This window comes from Nothobranchius furzeri, chromosome 11 (assembly GCF_043380555.1).
Source record: "Nothobranchius furzeri strain GRZ-AD chromosome 11, NfurGRZ-RIMD1, whole genome shotgun sequence".
NCBI lineage: Eukaryota > Metazoa > Chordata > Actinopteri > Cyprinodontiformes > Nothobranchiidae > Nothobranchius > Nothobranchius furzeri.
Window position 1 is genome coordinate 70,916,276 of NC_091751.1, and position 15,317 is coordinate 70,931,592.

General features: G+C 45.0%; 1 protein-coding gene across 3 annotated transcripts in view; it reads right to left on the reverse strand.

The window, feature by feature from the left end:
• Positions 1–609: 609 nt before the first annotated feature.
• agfg1b (ArfGAP with FG repeats 1b) overlaps positions 610–15,317 on the reverse strand; it is a 34,912-nt gene continuing 20,204 nt past the window's right edge. Inside the window, exons 3-12 of one of the 3 annotated variants that reach the window (XM_070541815.1) lie at positions 9,398–9,513; positions 3,977–4,115; positions 3,753–3,909; positions 3,534–3,632; positions 3,229–3,373; positions 3,083–3,162; positions 2,914–3,006; positions 2,573–2,731; positions 918–1,000; positions 610–834 (exon numbers count right to left, since the gene is read on the reverse strand). In XM_070541815.1, the coding sequence (XP_070397916.1) occupies positions 775–834; positions 918–1,000; positions 2,573–2,731; positions 2,914–3,006; positions 3,083–3,162; positions 3,229–3,373; positions 3,534–3,632; positions 3,753–3,909; positions 3,977–4,115; positions 9,398–9,513 (1,131 nt within the window). In that variant the 3' untranslated portion in view covers positions 610–774. The remainder of the gene's footprint in view (positions 835–917; positions 1,001–2,572; positions 2,732–2,913; positions 3,007–3,082; positions 3,163–3,228; positions 3,374–3,533; positions 3,633–3,752; positions 3,910–3,976; positions 4,116–9,397; positions 9,514–15,317) is intronic. The other 2 variants (XM_070541813.1, XM_070541814.1) reach the window with 2 other exon arrangements.

Sequence of the window (15,317 nt, forward strand, 5' to 3'; positions counted from 1 at the left end):
CTGCAGGATTACTTTACTCGCAGCCCTGAAAGCATCTTTGTGAGGAGAAGCTCCGTTTGTCAGGAAAAAAGACGGAACAACCGTACTTAAAAATCCTTTATTTATACATATATTTATATTTGTACAGACTTGGGTATTCCTGTAAAAACGGGAAGCTTGTGCTTGGTCCAGGGTGGCACGTTTGAGTCCTCCAGAACCGTGGGTCCATCCCGTTCTCGTCCCTCACATGATCTGGACACAGACAGAACTTCTCTACGGTCTTCTGAAAGCCTCTATGGGAGGACGGTGAAGCTGGACCTGCGGTCGTCCCCGTCTTTGTCAGCAGCGGGCTTAACGGAGCGCCGACACCTTCCCTTTACTCGTTACACTAAAAACAACAGCGGCTCAAAATTCAGCTCTAATCCGACCCGCCAAAGCTGGTGTAGAGGTCCGGCAGCCTTGGGTCAGAGCCGAAGCTCCGGTAGTGTACAGTTATAGCGTCAATCAGGGTAAATAATACGTGTCTAATAAAACAACGTGATGTCTTTTAAAACGCCGGCGTAATCCACCGTGGATTAGGATGGAAATATGAATATTCCTGCTCTGGGAGCTCGGTCCTTGACAGACATCGTGTGATTGGGTGATACATGACAGGCGGGAGGAGTGAGAGCACACAGAACAGATCATGTAACAGTGCACCACTGCCCCTCCACAGAAAGTTCTGCATGAAAGGTGAAGCCGTGTGCTGAAGGCCTGACGCACGCTGCCCTCTGGTGGCAGAGGCCAGGGGCTGCGCTACAGGAAGGGGTTGGTGGATGAACTTCCTGAAGGGAACGAGCCAGCTGGCGCTCCTGCCTGGAAAAGGAAGGAGTCCAGAATGAGTCCCGACGCACCAGCACACCTCACACACTCCCTCTGGGCGCGTTTCACATGCTCACCATGAACGGGTTACTGGACGTGCCAGGGACCACCACGGGCTGCCCAAAGGGCTTGTTCTGACCATAGACTGGGAACGCTGGGCCTACGGATCAGTAAGGGAAACGGGTCAAAGAACCACAAACACCAGTTAGTCCTGCAAACCTGACTTTTCTGCCACTTTAAAGCATTTCGGCACTTTAGCTTCCTGAACAGCCCCAGTTTGGAAAATTGGTTTAATTAGGACAGGACTGACGAGCTAACGGCTAGTAAAAGTTTTAACGTGCTGAGGATTTAAAGGGTTGTTTTTTTTTTTTTTTACTCTCCTTCAGCCTTAAAACAACTAAAAGGAGATTTTATACTTCGGTGTCTCCGGCTGCGTTTTCATTTATCCTACACGACTGTCGGACAACTCCGGTAGAAGTTATCGTGACAGGATTTTTATCTACATCCACAGCCTGGCCCGTCTCGGTCAGTGATGGTTGATGTTTGCTGTGATTCCACCGCACACACAGTCGGACCAGAACCTTCATACCGTGTGGACCAGGACTGAACACGGCCTTTCTGGTGCATCCATCGCTCAGTTCTGGCAAGAACTTAACATTCCTGCAGAAGTTAGTGTGAAAGGTCACATTCATGCGAACGGCTGCAAAGAACATCCTAAACTCAGGAGTTGTTCCAACGCTGCTGGCGGCTGCTTTGCACGACAACAGTAATCTAGTTTAATCTAGTCCACACTAGACGTGAGCGTTGTGCTTCCATTGCAACAGAGACGACGACTCTGGGTGGAGGCATTTAAGACGCGCGCCGCTGTTCTGCAGGCGACTCATGCAGACAATAGCTTTGTTAGCATTGATGCTAGTTAGCTTCAGGCTTCGTGGGGCCAGCCTTTTTTTGTTTGGTCAAAAATATGCCGATGGGATTAGCAACTTCGATTAAAACTAAAGTCGGAACACTCACCAGCATCCTTGTGGAGTCTGGAGGTGCCCAGCATGCTGCCGTTCCTCTTAAACCACTTTCAGCTTCAGCCGGTCTGACCCGCTCCTTCCGTCGTGTCGGTAACAGAGCTTTGTTTTTATTTTTTAACCACTTTAGCTGGTAGCTGTGAGACCAGTGTCAGACCAGCAACCAGTCACTCCACCCCCTAGCCAATCAGTGATCGACAGCCTTGTGAACATGCATCATGGTGCCTACTCGGAGCTAACGCAGCGCCTCAGAGGACGGTTCTGAAAATTTGAGCTATAGCTGATAGTTGGTACCAATGGAAGCACAATCCAAACGCACAGATTAGACGAGTGTCAGTGAAAGCAGGTACTGGTGGAACCTGACTCAAGGGTTCCAACTCTAACTTGTCCAGTTTTACTTTAACGTGGCAGAAAGCTCCGTCTAACGTGTGTAAAGGAGGAGGGACAGAAGAAGCAGAGTGTGAAACTCCAGCAGGCCACGCTGCATTCAGGCACGAACAAAGCCTCGGGTGTGCTCGGGTCTGGACTAGAACACACCGCTAACACTTTGCACCCTGAATGCACCGTTTCTCTGTGCAGCAGCTGCCAGCAGCTTCCATCCAGACAGGAAGTAGATGCCAGGATGGCAGGAAAAAGCTCAGTTTGTGACTGGAATGCACGGCAGGTGCTGCACAGGTGCAGCAGCGCAGAAGGACAAGGGATGGGCCACTGACCATTAGACTGAGGGTGGTAGGCCCCCAGCTGAGAGTAAGGGACGGGGACCGGGCCGGGAAGCTGATGCTGGAAGTTTCCGCTGAAACTAGTCGGGAGGCAGAAGGAAGAGGCATTCCCAAAGCCGGCGGGCATGCTCATAGAGCCAGTACCAAAAGAGGCTACAAGACACACACACACGCACACGCACACGCGCGCACACACACACACACACACACACACACACACACACACACACGCGCACACACACACTTTAAATGTGCTGATGCATCACAGAACTACTGGTCCATGTATCTTAGTTACATCAAAGCTACACATCAGTAGAAGCCAACAACTTTCAGACCTGCAGGTGGCGCTCTGCCGTTGGTCTGGAAGGGGTTGGTGGCCATGTCTGGAACTACCGCCGCAGCCACAAAGGGGTTGGTGGACGGCACGGCTGGGTAAGACAACCACAGTCAGCGTTCTAGCTACGAGTCACGACGTGCTACATGGTGTCTCGGTTCTGAAATCACCTCCAAATCCAGGCTGCATGCCGGCCAACACCGACGGGTTCTGAGCTGGGGACGAACCGAGCACGGGTCCAAACAGTGTCCTGTGAAGAAAGCAAAGCTGATGCAACAGCTTCACCGGGACCGGACCAAGCGTGTGTGTGTCTCACCCCTGGACGCTGCTGCCCGTGGACACAGACGAGCTGAGCTCACTGTCCAACTCGGCCAGCGCGGCGTAGCGGTCCTCTGTGCACCTTCCTGTCTGGGAGCGTGCAGCCACGGCACCGGCCATGGACGGAACAGTAACTCCGCCCCCTTTCAACACACACCATCATCAGGACAAGGAGGATATGAGTTACCTTCATGCACATTAGGAAAGGCTGGGCTGCAGATAGATAAGGTGTGTGTGTGTGTGAGCAGGATGGGGGGATAGATAGGGTGTGTGTGTTGTGTTGGGGTGGGGTGGGGGTGATACCTGGTGAAAGGGGAGGTGATGTGCTCAGATGGGATGGAATGGTTGAGTTTCCAAAAGCTTCAAAGTTGGCAAAGTTGGTGTTTGGGTTAGCCGGAGGAGCTGCAGCCATTCAGGAGGGAAGCAGAACTCAGAGGAAGGATGTGGAAATCAAACAGATGGCAGGGAATGGCATGGGATGAAGGGTAACACAAGAGGTGATCAAGAGAATCCTGGACGTACCCGCCTGGCTCGGAAAATGTGCAAAATTGGCAAAGTTGGAAGAGCCTGCACTTTGAGTTGACGGAGCAGCGAAGATGTCTCCACCCAGGTCCGAGAGCAAGTCGAGTGTCTTTTCCTGGACGGCAGCATGAGCCTGGGGGCGACCCAGTCCTGGAGACTGGACCAGAGGCGCTGGATCAGAAACCAGATGGTTTTCACTCAGAAGAACGGAGGCGTGTCCTTACCCGGCGCGGCGGCGTCTTGCTGAGCTGCAGGGTTTTCAGGGGATGGACCTCCGGGGTACTACCAGTGCTGCTCGCTGAGGAACCAGAGACGGAGGCCTGTACACTCGCTACTGCCCTCGCCTGGTCTGGAGGGACATACCTGGAGATAAGGTTGCAACGAATATGGTCTGAGAAATAATCAGTTTTACAATCACCGCGAGTATTTCACATCAAGTAATTTCATACATGTATTAACAACACACACACACACACACACACACACACACACACACACACACACACACACACACACACACACACACACACACACACACACACACACACACACACATTTATATGCTTGTGTGGATCAACAAAGACTTACACTTATTTTAGTGATTCCAGTTTGCCTAACCTATCTTAATGCAATGTGATGTACGCGGTTACTTTGTGTGTGTGTGTGTGTGTGTGTGTGTGTGTGTGTGTGTGTGTGTGTGTGTGTGTGTGTGTGTGTGTGTGTGTGTGTGCTCTGTCTTCTCCATCCCCAGTGAGTCGTGGAGGATGGCTGCTTATACTGAGCCAGGATTCTCTGGAGGTTTCTTCCTGTTAAAAGGGAGTTTTCCTCTCCACTGTCGCTAAATGCTTGCGTAGTATGAGGATTGCTGTATAGTCACTGACACTAGTCAGTGACTCGATGCAATTTGCTGGGTTCCTTATATAAGAAACATTATTTCTGATTGGCTTAATGAACTGACCTGGATTGGAATGTTTATTATGTGAAGGTCCTTGAGACGACTCTTGTCGTGATTTGGCGCTTTATAAATAAACTTGAATTGAATTGAATAAAGGTGAATAATCAATATTATTGATCTTTTGCTATTTGATCCCAGATTAAACCTGGGGCCTCATGAATCAAACGTACTTCCGCACAGATCTGGGCATATTTCTCAGATCGTGTGTACACACAGCATCTAGTGACAGAACGGGGAAGCGCAGTACCGAAGGTCTCAGTCATCCAGATGTTTCTCGTCCACAAATTTATTTATCCAGCATGTAATTTTGTCAGTGGACAACCGGCTTTTTCTTATAATTGGTGCTAAAACCAATAAAAGACACCTGTGACCGACGGGAATCTGATGTTATCTCATGGCTGATCTGTGTTATGGGAGGATTCACCAGAAGGTGCTCTCTGGAGGGTTCTCCGTGAGCGCACTGATCTGAAAGGAAATCCTGCTATGCTGTGCTTCTGGATCCTTCGTAGAGCAACAGATAAACCACGCAAATCCGGTTCCAGTTCATATTTTATTTTACAACTACGAGAACCCCCCAGAACCTCCTCTGCTACCCGATCATACACGCTGCGTTGCCATGGTAACCAGACTGAATGACAGCTCAGAGGCTGCACTCGGACAACATTTCCAAGCTAAACTAACTCCAAACAGAACGACAACCTGTTACTCTGCGGTTTATCAAACCCATTTGTTTGATTTATTTCTGACAGGAGCCTCTCCTCTGTCCCAACCACGTTTTTAACCGCTGTAACTGGTTTGGTTCTGTTGCGCTTCGGCAGCCAGTGTTTCAGTCTCATCGTCAATAAAGTTTTTATTTTTTCCTGGCAAAAAAAAAACAACAACAGCGAATCACCTCGTACTGAGAATGTAGCGTGACCAAATATGGTTACTTGAGGGCGTTTCTCTATGCAAATGGCTGTCAACACACACACACACAAATATTTAGTCACGCACACACAAATATCGATACACACACACAAATTTAGGTACACACACACACAAATCTTTTGAAACATTTCCTCCCCATATGTTTATGACAAACTGCGTTATGGTGTGTGACGTACGCTACTCAGTGATTGGCTCGGTTAGAATTCTCAGGGGGCGGGGTTAGACCCTTTCTCTGTGCAGAATTAAACAGAGGAGGAGTCTGGCAGGCCAGGCTACTACTTTGAGGGGCTAGATCTAGCTTTTGCCACAAAGGCACAGATCCTCAACACTGTGGAACAAACATACAACAATGAAGAATGTTTACTTTGGCCACCTCGGGTCAGCATCGCTCAAAGCTGCAGTCTATGCTGCAGGATAGACTTCCAGTGTTGAGCATTTGGGCAAAAAGGTACAAAGAGTTTGTCATTAACTACGCAGATGCTGGAGTTAAGCGCTCGCCCCGTAATCGGAAGGTTGCAGGTTCGAGCCCCACTCAGTCTGTCGCTGTCGTCGTGTCCTTGGGCAAGACACTTAACCCACGTTGCCTGCTGGTGGTGGTCGGAGGGACCGGTGGCGCCAGTGCTCGGCAGCCTCGCCTCTGTCAGTGCGCCCCAGGGCAGCTGTGGCTACATCGTAGCTCATCACCACCAGTGTGTGAATGGGTGTGTGAATGGGTGAATGACTGATTGTGTTGTAAAGCGCCTTGGGGGGTTCCAGGACTCTAGAAGGCGCTATATCAAATACAGGCCATTTACCAAATGGATCTACAATGTGGTGCTTTCAAGTCGCAGAAGATCTGTCACCAAGCTTTGGTGTTCTTATACCACAATTTGAAATGGGCACAGCGGCGGAAGGTTTTTTGGAGGACGTGGATGACATTGAGCCCAAATTAGCTTATGGTATTTTGTTTTGTTTTTTAAACGTATTTACCCTGCATCATTTGATTTTGCATGAATGCTCAAAATGCAGAGTTTAAATAAACAAGATAATGACTGGGTTCATGAAAGAATGAATGTGTGAGAGTTCAGTTCGGGTTTATGTAGTTTATGTTGCTAAATATACGTTTATATACGCTAAAGTAAGCTTCAAATAGGCAGCTGCAATTAATGTCGTAATGTTTACATTTTTAAAAGAAACCCTTTTTTTTCTTTTTTGCGCTTTTCTTCTCAGACAATTGTTTACTGCAAAGTGTGCAGTTTAATGACACTGCTCAGTTTAAGTTCAGATGGTATTGAGAAGTAATTTCATTTTGCATTAACTCAGTTATTTATAAAATACTCTGGCAAGAAACACTTGTTTTTGTACTCCAACATTTTTGTTTTGTTTGTTTTCTTTAAGCAATAAGCTAAAACTGGAAGAATGATCTGCTGGATGGTCAAGTGGTTTTTTGGTACACTTATTACAAAAAAAATGTTGGAATTTCCTAATTTGAGGTTTAAATGATTTTTTAAAACATTTTTCAACTGATTAAATAAAAAAAGCCATAAAAAACTTCACAAAAGCTGTTGAGAAATCAAGCTTTTTCAACCCCAACCCTTTAAAAAAAAGAAAAAAGAATTAAGTCGCTCTCAGACTGCAGGTTTACTGGTGGTTCCCAGAGTTTCTAAAAATAGGATGGGAGGCAGATCTTTTAGCTATCAGGCTCCTCTTATGTGGAACCAACTCCCAGCTTTAGTCCGTTAGGCATACACCTTGTTCACTTTTAAGACTAGGCTAAAACATTTTTATTTAACGCGTTAATTATGATTAATTAATTAGAAAAAATGATGCGTTAAAAAAATTCATGCATTTAATTTTGCATTTCGAGCACGACCTTTGTCATTGCACGACTTCCTCGTAGACTGAATATCACTGACGCACACAACAATGCACAGTGCTAATGGCTAATAAAATGGAATAAGAACAGAAGGAAGTTGCCTTGCTTGAACTGATGCAGGATTTAGAAACACGTCCGCCTCTTTTCTTAACTTGAAAAAAAAAACCTTCCAGACAACAACGGAGTCCATGTCGCGGACATTTTTCAGAGATCGTCTCTGCTTCGGCTGCCCGGTGGCAACGGGAACTTTATAAAAGTTGCGGTAAGCTATATTTTTAACATTTACGTAACATCTGTGCAGCGCTGAAAGCACCAGACAGAATAATTCTGTGCCCTAACAGTAGTTTATGAAAGTAGTCAGACACACGAGAGGCACCTGGCTGCCGCTGGGAGAACGCTCCGTGTTCTCACTACTCTGTAAACAATCACAAACAACGTGTCAAAGTTGAAAACAGAAGTTTAAGTTAAAACAGAAACACTGAAACTTTTCTGATGATTTTCTAAACAATTCTGTCGGGGAGGTATACGTTTCTGAGACGAGTCTCTGTCTAAACATCACATGCATTACTATCATTAAGCAGCAGGTGTGTTGAAGCTGTCATCAGCTAAGGGGCGGATGCTTAAGTGCATCAGGGGCAGCGAGGAACGAGGAAGTTGTGATCAGGCTGGAGATCACACCAGATTCGCTGCTGCAGGCGTGAATCTGCGGGTCTGCAGCATCCCCTTCTTAACATGACATCGGGACTTCCCATGTAAGGAAGGTCCGCTCACCTGTTCGTCAGATTATTATATCCTCGCCATGATCTTTTATCATCCCATCATCCTCCAGTCATCCAACTGGAACCAGTTAGTGTTCCTGATCATTCTCAGAATATGCCATGCCTGCTCTGGTGTTAAAAGTTAGTACATTTAAGTCCTAGATCATATTTGTGCCTGTTCTACTGTCATTTTGAAGGATTATTATTTATGTGTTTTTACTACATTATGAATAGAAATGCTAATAAAAACTCCCAATTATACAAACAAGTAAAACTGGAAAAATTAGAATCTGGTGCAAAGTCAAATTTATTTCAGTCATTCAACTAGACAGAGAGACTATTTAAAGGCTCAGGAACCCTTTGCAGGTGTTTTCTATCTGTAATTATAATTTTTAGTTGATTTGGGTCTTGTTTCATATCACACAGTGACATTTGAATAATTAAAATGCATATTTTTATTAAAAGCTTTAGTTTACAGTAATAACCATGTCTAATGTTTGATTCTCTGTCTCATAATTTTAATTAAAAGTTTTACTTTGAGAGCACATTTTCCTGAACGATTAAAATGCGATTAATTTAGATTAATTAATTACAAAGCCTCTAATTAATTACATTAAAATTTTTAATCAAGTCCCAGCCCTAGTTATTACCATTTCCACTACAAATGCATGTTAATGAAATGCATTATATTTTACTGGATATATTTATGTGTTGTATTGACTAAGATGAGTGTTATTGAGTCTTGAGACAATCGAGTCTGCTATGAAGCCACTGTTGCCCAACACCATACTGTGTGGCCATCACGTGCATCTTTGTAGACAGGATGCATGGTTTTTATGGCAGTGTTTTGTCTCCAACGTAGAAGTAATTTGTCAGAATATCCAGGTTTCATAACCGAGACCAGACCAGCTTCAGGGTGAGGAGAGATGCCCGGTGATGCGACTCTCTCCTGGATACAGGAAATTTCTTTGTATGGACCAAACCGAAGCTGAGGCATGAAAATGCATGAATGCAGGTAAAAACAGGTTGGGGCAGGTGTCTCATGAAGAAATGACAATATAACATGGTAAAAAGCTCTAAAAAGTAGATATTTCGTGATTTGGAACATTTAAGGAATGCTCTAATAGGGAGAATTATGGGAAAAACTTACCATCTTTTCTTCTCATATTTTTCTTGAAGAAACTCTTTAACTTTCTGTGGCTCTCGGAAATCTGGAACAACTGATGTCCTGTCATCATAGAGGCCCAACCAGATGTGTTTACAGACCTGGGGGAAGGGTGTACGTAGGAAGGACATGTTAAAGGTGAAACATGTAAGAACTGGACAGTAAAATAGTCACAAAAAGTCCAATGTGTTTATCACACTGCAGGGAAGGTTACAATGACAAGAAGGGAGAATGCCAGGTTCTGTTTTCAAAAATGGCCGGGTTGTGACGGCCTCTTTGTTAACAAACAGCATGACCCTTATTCTTCATGGTTCCAGAGCCAATCATATTTGAGCCTGCCGAATTGCCAAGTCTTCAACACCACCTCCATGTTGCATGTGTTATTCACCTCCAAAAAACAAAACCAGGACGCATCCTAAAGAGGGAGTGGCCCTACAGCCTATAGAAAATTCACTCTGTTCACCTTAAGACTTCACGAGCACAACAGAGTAAAACAGAAGGACATATTCACAATACCAGAGAGGACACAGCTGACCACACATCTTAAAATCCTACAAATAAAATCTGTTTGCAAAAAGCACACGCCATTAAAAGTTCTTCTTGGGATGGTTGAGTATGCCGGACAAGCCCCCATTTACGTTACGACCAGAGGTAGTAAAAGTGCAATGTCGCAACATAAGAGACATGTGATGTTATTAAAAGTAAACGTTTTTTCTTTTGTTAAAACAAAGATAAACACAAAAGTATGGAGTAACACTCCACCAATAACTAAAGTAGGTCAATACTACACCTAACTGTTTTAAAGTAGAAATGATAACAAAACACAAGAAACTCAAGAGTATGGAGCAAAGCTCCACCAATCACAAGAAGACTGATTTAAACCAAAGACTCTCACTTTTAAAATTTATCAAAACTAAAAGAGTCAATCTAAACTAGAGTAGCTAAAGACTGCTACTTTAAGAGGAATGAAGAAATAATGGTTAACCTTAACAGAGTACTTTAAGCCTGAACCAAAATCACTCTAGTCTAGGGAAAAGCAAACTAAACTCCTAAGAGCACTCAAAGTAAACAATTGTCCACAAGACTACGTTAATCCCAAAGATCCTATAAAACTCTGTACAAGAGCAAAACCGACCAAGTAGGGCATGTATGAACACAACAGCTCAGCTCTCCTCTACCCGTGTCTTCAGGCTGCTTCCTCGTTTACGCTCTCAGGCTGATTGCTTGATTGAGAGCAGCTGGTAGGGCAGGAGGGAGGAGAACGGGAGCTGATCTGCAGAGATGTTTTCTGATAGTCTGCAGCTCAGCCTGGCATCCATAACAGAAACGTTCACAGGGGCACATCGGCGTCATGGCGGAGACGGAAGAATCGTCTCTGTAAGCTAATCACCTCTTGTTAGCTGCTAACATCAACAGAGAGTTACTTGTATTCATAGATGTAGCAACAAAAGTAGTGATGATTTTATTACCTTTAGAACACGTATTTGCCCTAACGCTCCAAATGCTCATGATTTATTTTATCCCGCTACGTTACAGTGTTAAAAAAAGCGCTCCTCCTGTTAAATAATAATGCATTGAACTTATACAGCGCTTTTCTAGTCACCCAAAGACGCTTTCACACACACTCACATTCACACACTGCTAGTGATGGTAAGCTACTTGTAGCCACAGCCGCCCTGGGGAGGTCTGACAGAGGCGAGGCTGCCATTTGGCGCCGTCGGCCCCTCTGACCACCACTAACACAGGCAAGTTGGGTGAAGTGTCTTGCCCAAGGACACAACAGCAGGATACCCCTGGCGGGAGCTGGAATCGAACCCATGACCCTCCGATCATGAGGCAACCCGCTCTACCACCTGACCTACTGCTGCCCCTTGGATGGACGAGTTTGTTACAAAGCCAAACACGTGCACACCACAGCAAGCTAACGTGGGTAATGGAAACGGGACTCCTGTCCATGGTCGGTGATCGAGGTTTCAAAGAGATAATGATGCATTTCGACCCAGAATACCACGACAACTACCTACCAGGCCCATCCCACTTCACCACCATGATGGAAAATAAATATGAAATAACCTTGGAGAAGGTGTGTGTGTGTGTGTGTGTGTGTGTGTGTGTGTGTGTGTGTGTGTGTGTGTGATCAAATAAAGAGTTTGCTGACTGAGCAATCAAGAAACTGGTTAAAGCATAATGTTTTGTTTTCTCTGTGTTACATTTTAGCCTAGTTTGTTTGATATAACAGAATATTTTATTTGGTAAATAAACTAAGTTTAATATATTTTACCTTTAAGTAAAGCAGACCCTCAGAGCTGTCAACTGCTCGCTGACCCTGGCTCGTGTGTCCTGCCACTTGCTGAGTGAAGAGTGAGTTAAGTTGGTGGAGTGAAAATGAGGGTCGTTTACCCCCCCCCCCCCCACACACACACACGCACACACACACACACACGCACAGAAAAGACTTACACACTAAGCTCAGCTGGCTAAATCTTTTGTGTGCACCCCGGCCACTTCCACCTCATCAATTCAATTCAATTCAAGTTTATTTATAAAGCGCCAAATCACGACAAGAGTCGTCTCAAGGCACTTCACATAATAAAAATTCCAGTTCAGGTCAGTTCAATAAGCCAATCAGAAATAATGTTTCCTATATAAGGAACCCAGCAGGTTGCATCAAGTCACTGACTAGTGTCAGTGACTATACAACAATCCTCATACTAAGCAAGCATGCCGCGACAGTGGAGAGGAAAACTCCCTTTTAACAGGAAGAAACCTCCAGAGAATCCTGGCTCAGTATAAGCAGCCATCCTCCACGACTCACTGATCAGAATGGATCTTCTCTGCAGCTGGGAACATCTGCTCTAAAAAGAGAGCAGGACTTTCTCCAGAACACGTCGAAATGCTAACTTTCCCCACTGTGAACTTGTGTAGGGAAAAAAGACTTTTAGCTTGACTGTTAGCACAAATCATATTTGTGTACAATTGATTTTTGGTTTTAGGTGCCTACCTCCATCTGACTGCAGCATTTGTATTAGCAGGCTACGTTAATTAAAAGTTGTTTGATACGCGATTATCTAGTCTTTATTATTAGATGGCACATAGCTGATCAGTCCGTGTTACCCAAATATAAATTTAGAAACAAAATTTCCGTCTGAGATTAATAAAGAATTTTTGAATTGAAAACTTGACTTTAATATTCATAACGTGCCACACCTGCAGTCTTCATCAAGGATGATCTCATTTTGTTCCACAAAGCTGGATTGAAAACATAATTTAAATATTTTCATAATGTTCTAAATAAATGATGGCTGTGAGGCAATAATTTAGATCATCCTTCTGATGTAAAGTTGTAAAATGATCATGTTTGTATGCTTCATTACCTCCAGCATAAAGACTCCACCCATCCTCCTCTGATTGGTGGATACTCCTGCTGGGGAAGCAGTCGCCCATCCACAGACCAGACTTCCTTCATCGTGGGAACTACTGCCAGCTTCTATGAGGAATCTTGGGGTCTCCAGACCAACATAGATTTAGTTCCTCATTTGGCTCCTCACAGTACAATTGGCAAAATACGGACTTCTGATCTAATTCAGTTATTTTTATCCTTTTATTGTACACATTTGCTTTTACAATTACAGAATGTTTTATTTTTGTCGTGGTTCTCCAAATGAAATCATTCCTTCTATATTCATTATATAATAACCATGTTCTGATGTAAAACATACAGGTTGTATATACACTATTGGCTTTGTGGACCAATCACAGCGTTCTATCCGCTTTGTGGGCTAATCAGAGCCCTCCTATCGTCTGGTGGGCGAGATGATGTAACAGAGTGGAACAAGATGGCGTCAGCTCATTTGGAAAGGCTTTTACATCTAATTTAGACTATTAGGACTTGGGCTTTATTAGAATTAGGATCAGATAGATGTATTTAGGTCCTTTATTTTGAAAAGGGATGTATTTTCGCCTTCTTCAACAGCGGACCGCCTAGTTTACAGACATTCATAGTGGTGAGTATGTCGTGTTGTTTATTATTAAGTAGCACGCGGAGATTGTTTGAAAGACAACAGTAGAACCCACCCCATAAATGACCCGCACTTGTATAGCGCCTCTCAGAGTCAGGACTCCAAAGCGCTTTACACTACAGTGCATCATTCATCCATTCACACACTCATTCACACACTGATGGTGATGAGCTACGATGTAGCCACAGCTGCCCTGGGGCGCACTGACAGAGGCGAGGCTGCCGAGCACAGGCGCCGCCGGTCCCTCCGACCACCACCAGCAGACAAGGTGGGTTAAGTGTCTTGCCCAAGGACACAACAGCAGAATTCTCTGTCCGGAGCCGGGATCGAACCTGCAACCTTCCGATTACTGGACAACCCGCTCAACCGGTTGAGCTACTGCTGCCCCAAGAGGCTAATATATAACTATATTATATTATATTATCCTGCTTTTGAATGCTGATTTTATAATTGGGCAGTTGGACAGGTTTAAAAACCCAAAATTGGCTTCACTGAAGGACTGGAATGATCAGTTTAAAGACTGAAGGCAGAGAGGAAAATTATCTCAGCCTGACCCAAACAAATTCTTGTTATCTGAATCTGACGCCCTGGCAGCCTTGAGCGGCAACAAACCCCCACGAAGGAATGCAGACAGATGCTGTGAAAACCTGACCCCCCCCCCCCCCACACACACACACACACACACACACACATTCGGATTGGTGGACTTCAGCCTGGCGAGATCTTCAATCTGTAGGAGTCAATGTACTCTTCGCCTCTCCCGAGATCTCCTTCCCACCTGTGACTGTACAGTAGGCGAGTGCCGTAGATGACTGCTCTTGCTGGGGGAAACATGATCCCAGCCCCCCCCTGCCTTCCTATTGGAGTCTCATGTTGTGTTGTCTGAAGTCTGTTGCATTTCTGTCTGAGGTGTTTTTTGCAGAGCAAAGCTGCCCTTGTGGTGGGAGGGTAACTGTGAAGTGCCATTTTTTTCCCTCCACCTGAACCAATCCTCATGTAACCCTCTTATCTCTATTAAGGTAGCGCGACTCAGGGTTGTGAATGACCACAGTCACCAATTCTTGTCATGTGTCTTCCCCATGTGTGTCTGATCTCTGAATTGTGTGTACTGAAACTCTAATTTCCCTCTGGGATTAATAAAGTTTTGATTGATTGATTGATTGTGGCTACACTGTAGCTCATCCCACCAGCGTGTGAATGACTGATTGTGTTGTGAAGCACCTTGGGGGGTAGAACCCTAAAGCCTGATTTATACTTCTCCGTCTGCGTCGGTGCAGAGACGCGTAACGCCATTATGCATCAGCGCAAGCGCTCTCCGACAGGCTCACAGAGGCTGACGGAGACACGCCCAAAATTTTAAACATCTGTCGAAAGTGACGGAGAACGCAAGCTTGTGGTTGGTTAGGACGCCGCTTCCTGTATATTCATCACCAGCACCACTGTAGCTCCATTAAAAAGTAAAGCATATTTAGTGGTATACCCAGAACAGATTGAAGAACAGATCACGGAAAAGTCAGAAAATAATAACATTTATTCACCCGTTAGTGAACGAGTACAAAGTACGAAGCAAACATGGACGGAACAAGGGTAAAGGTGGGTTTGGAGGTGGTGACCGCATGAAGAGGTGAAGGAGAACGAAGGATAAATTTGTCTGTGTTATAAAGTCTCTAAAATATATAAACACATTAGTAAATATGCTATCGGGGACCGGATACATGAGCCTTATGGTGGCAGGATACCACAGAACAGCGCTACGCCCTCTGTTGTCCTGGCAGGGAATTGCTTTGCAACACTACGCTGCCTGAACAGAAGTTCAGATGTGAAAACCTTTCTGACACTCCGTGTGCGTCTCTCTGTTGCAGAGTTCACGGAGAAGAATAAATGAG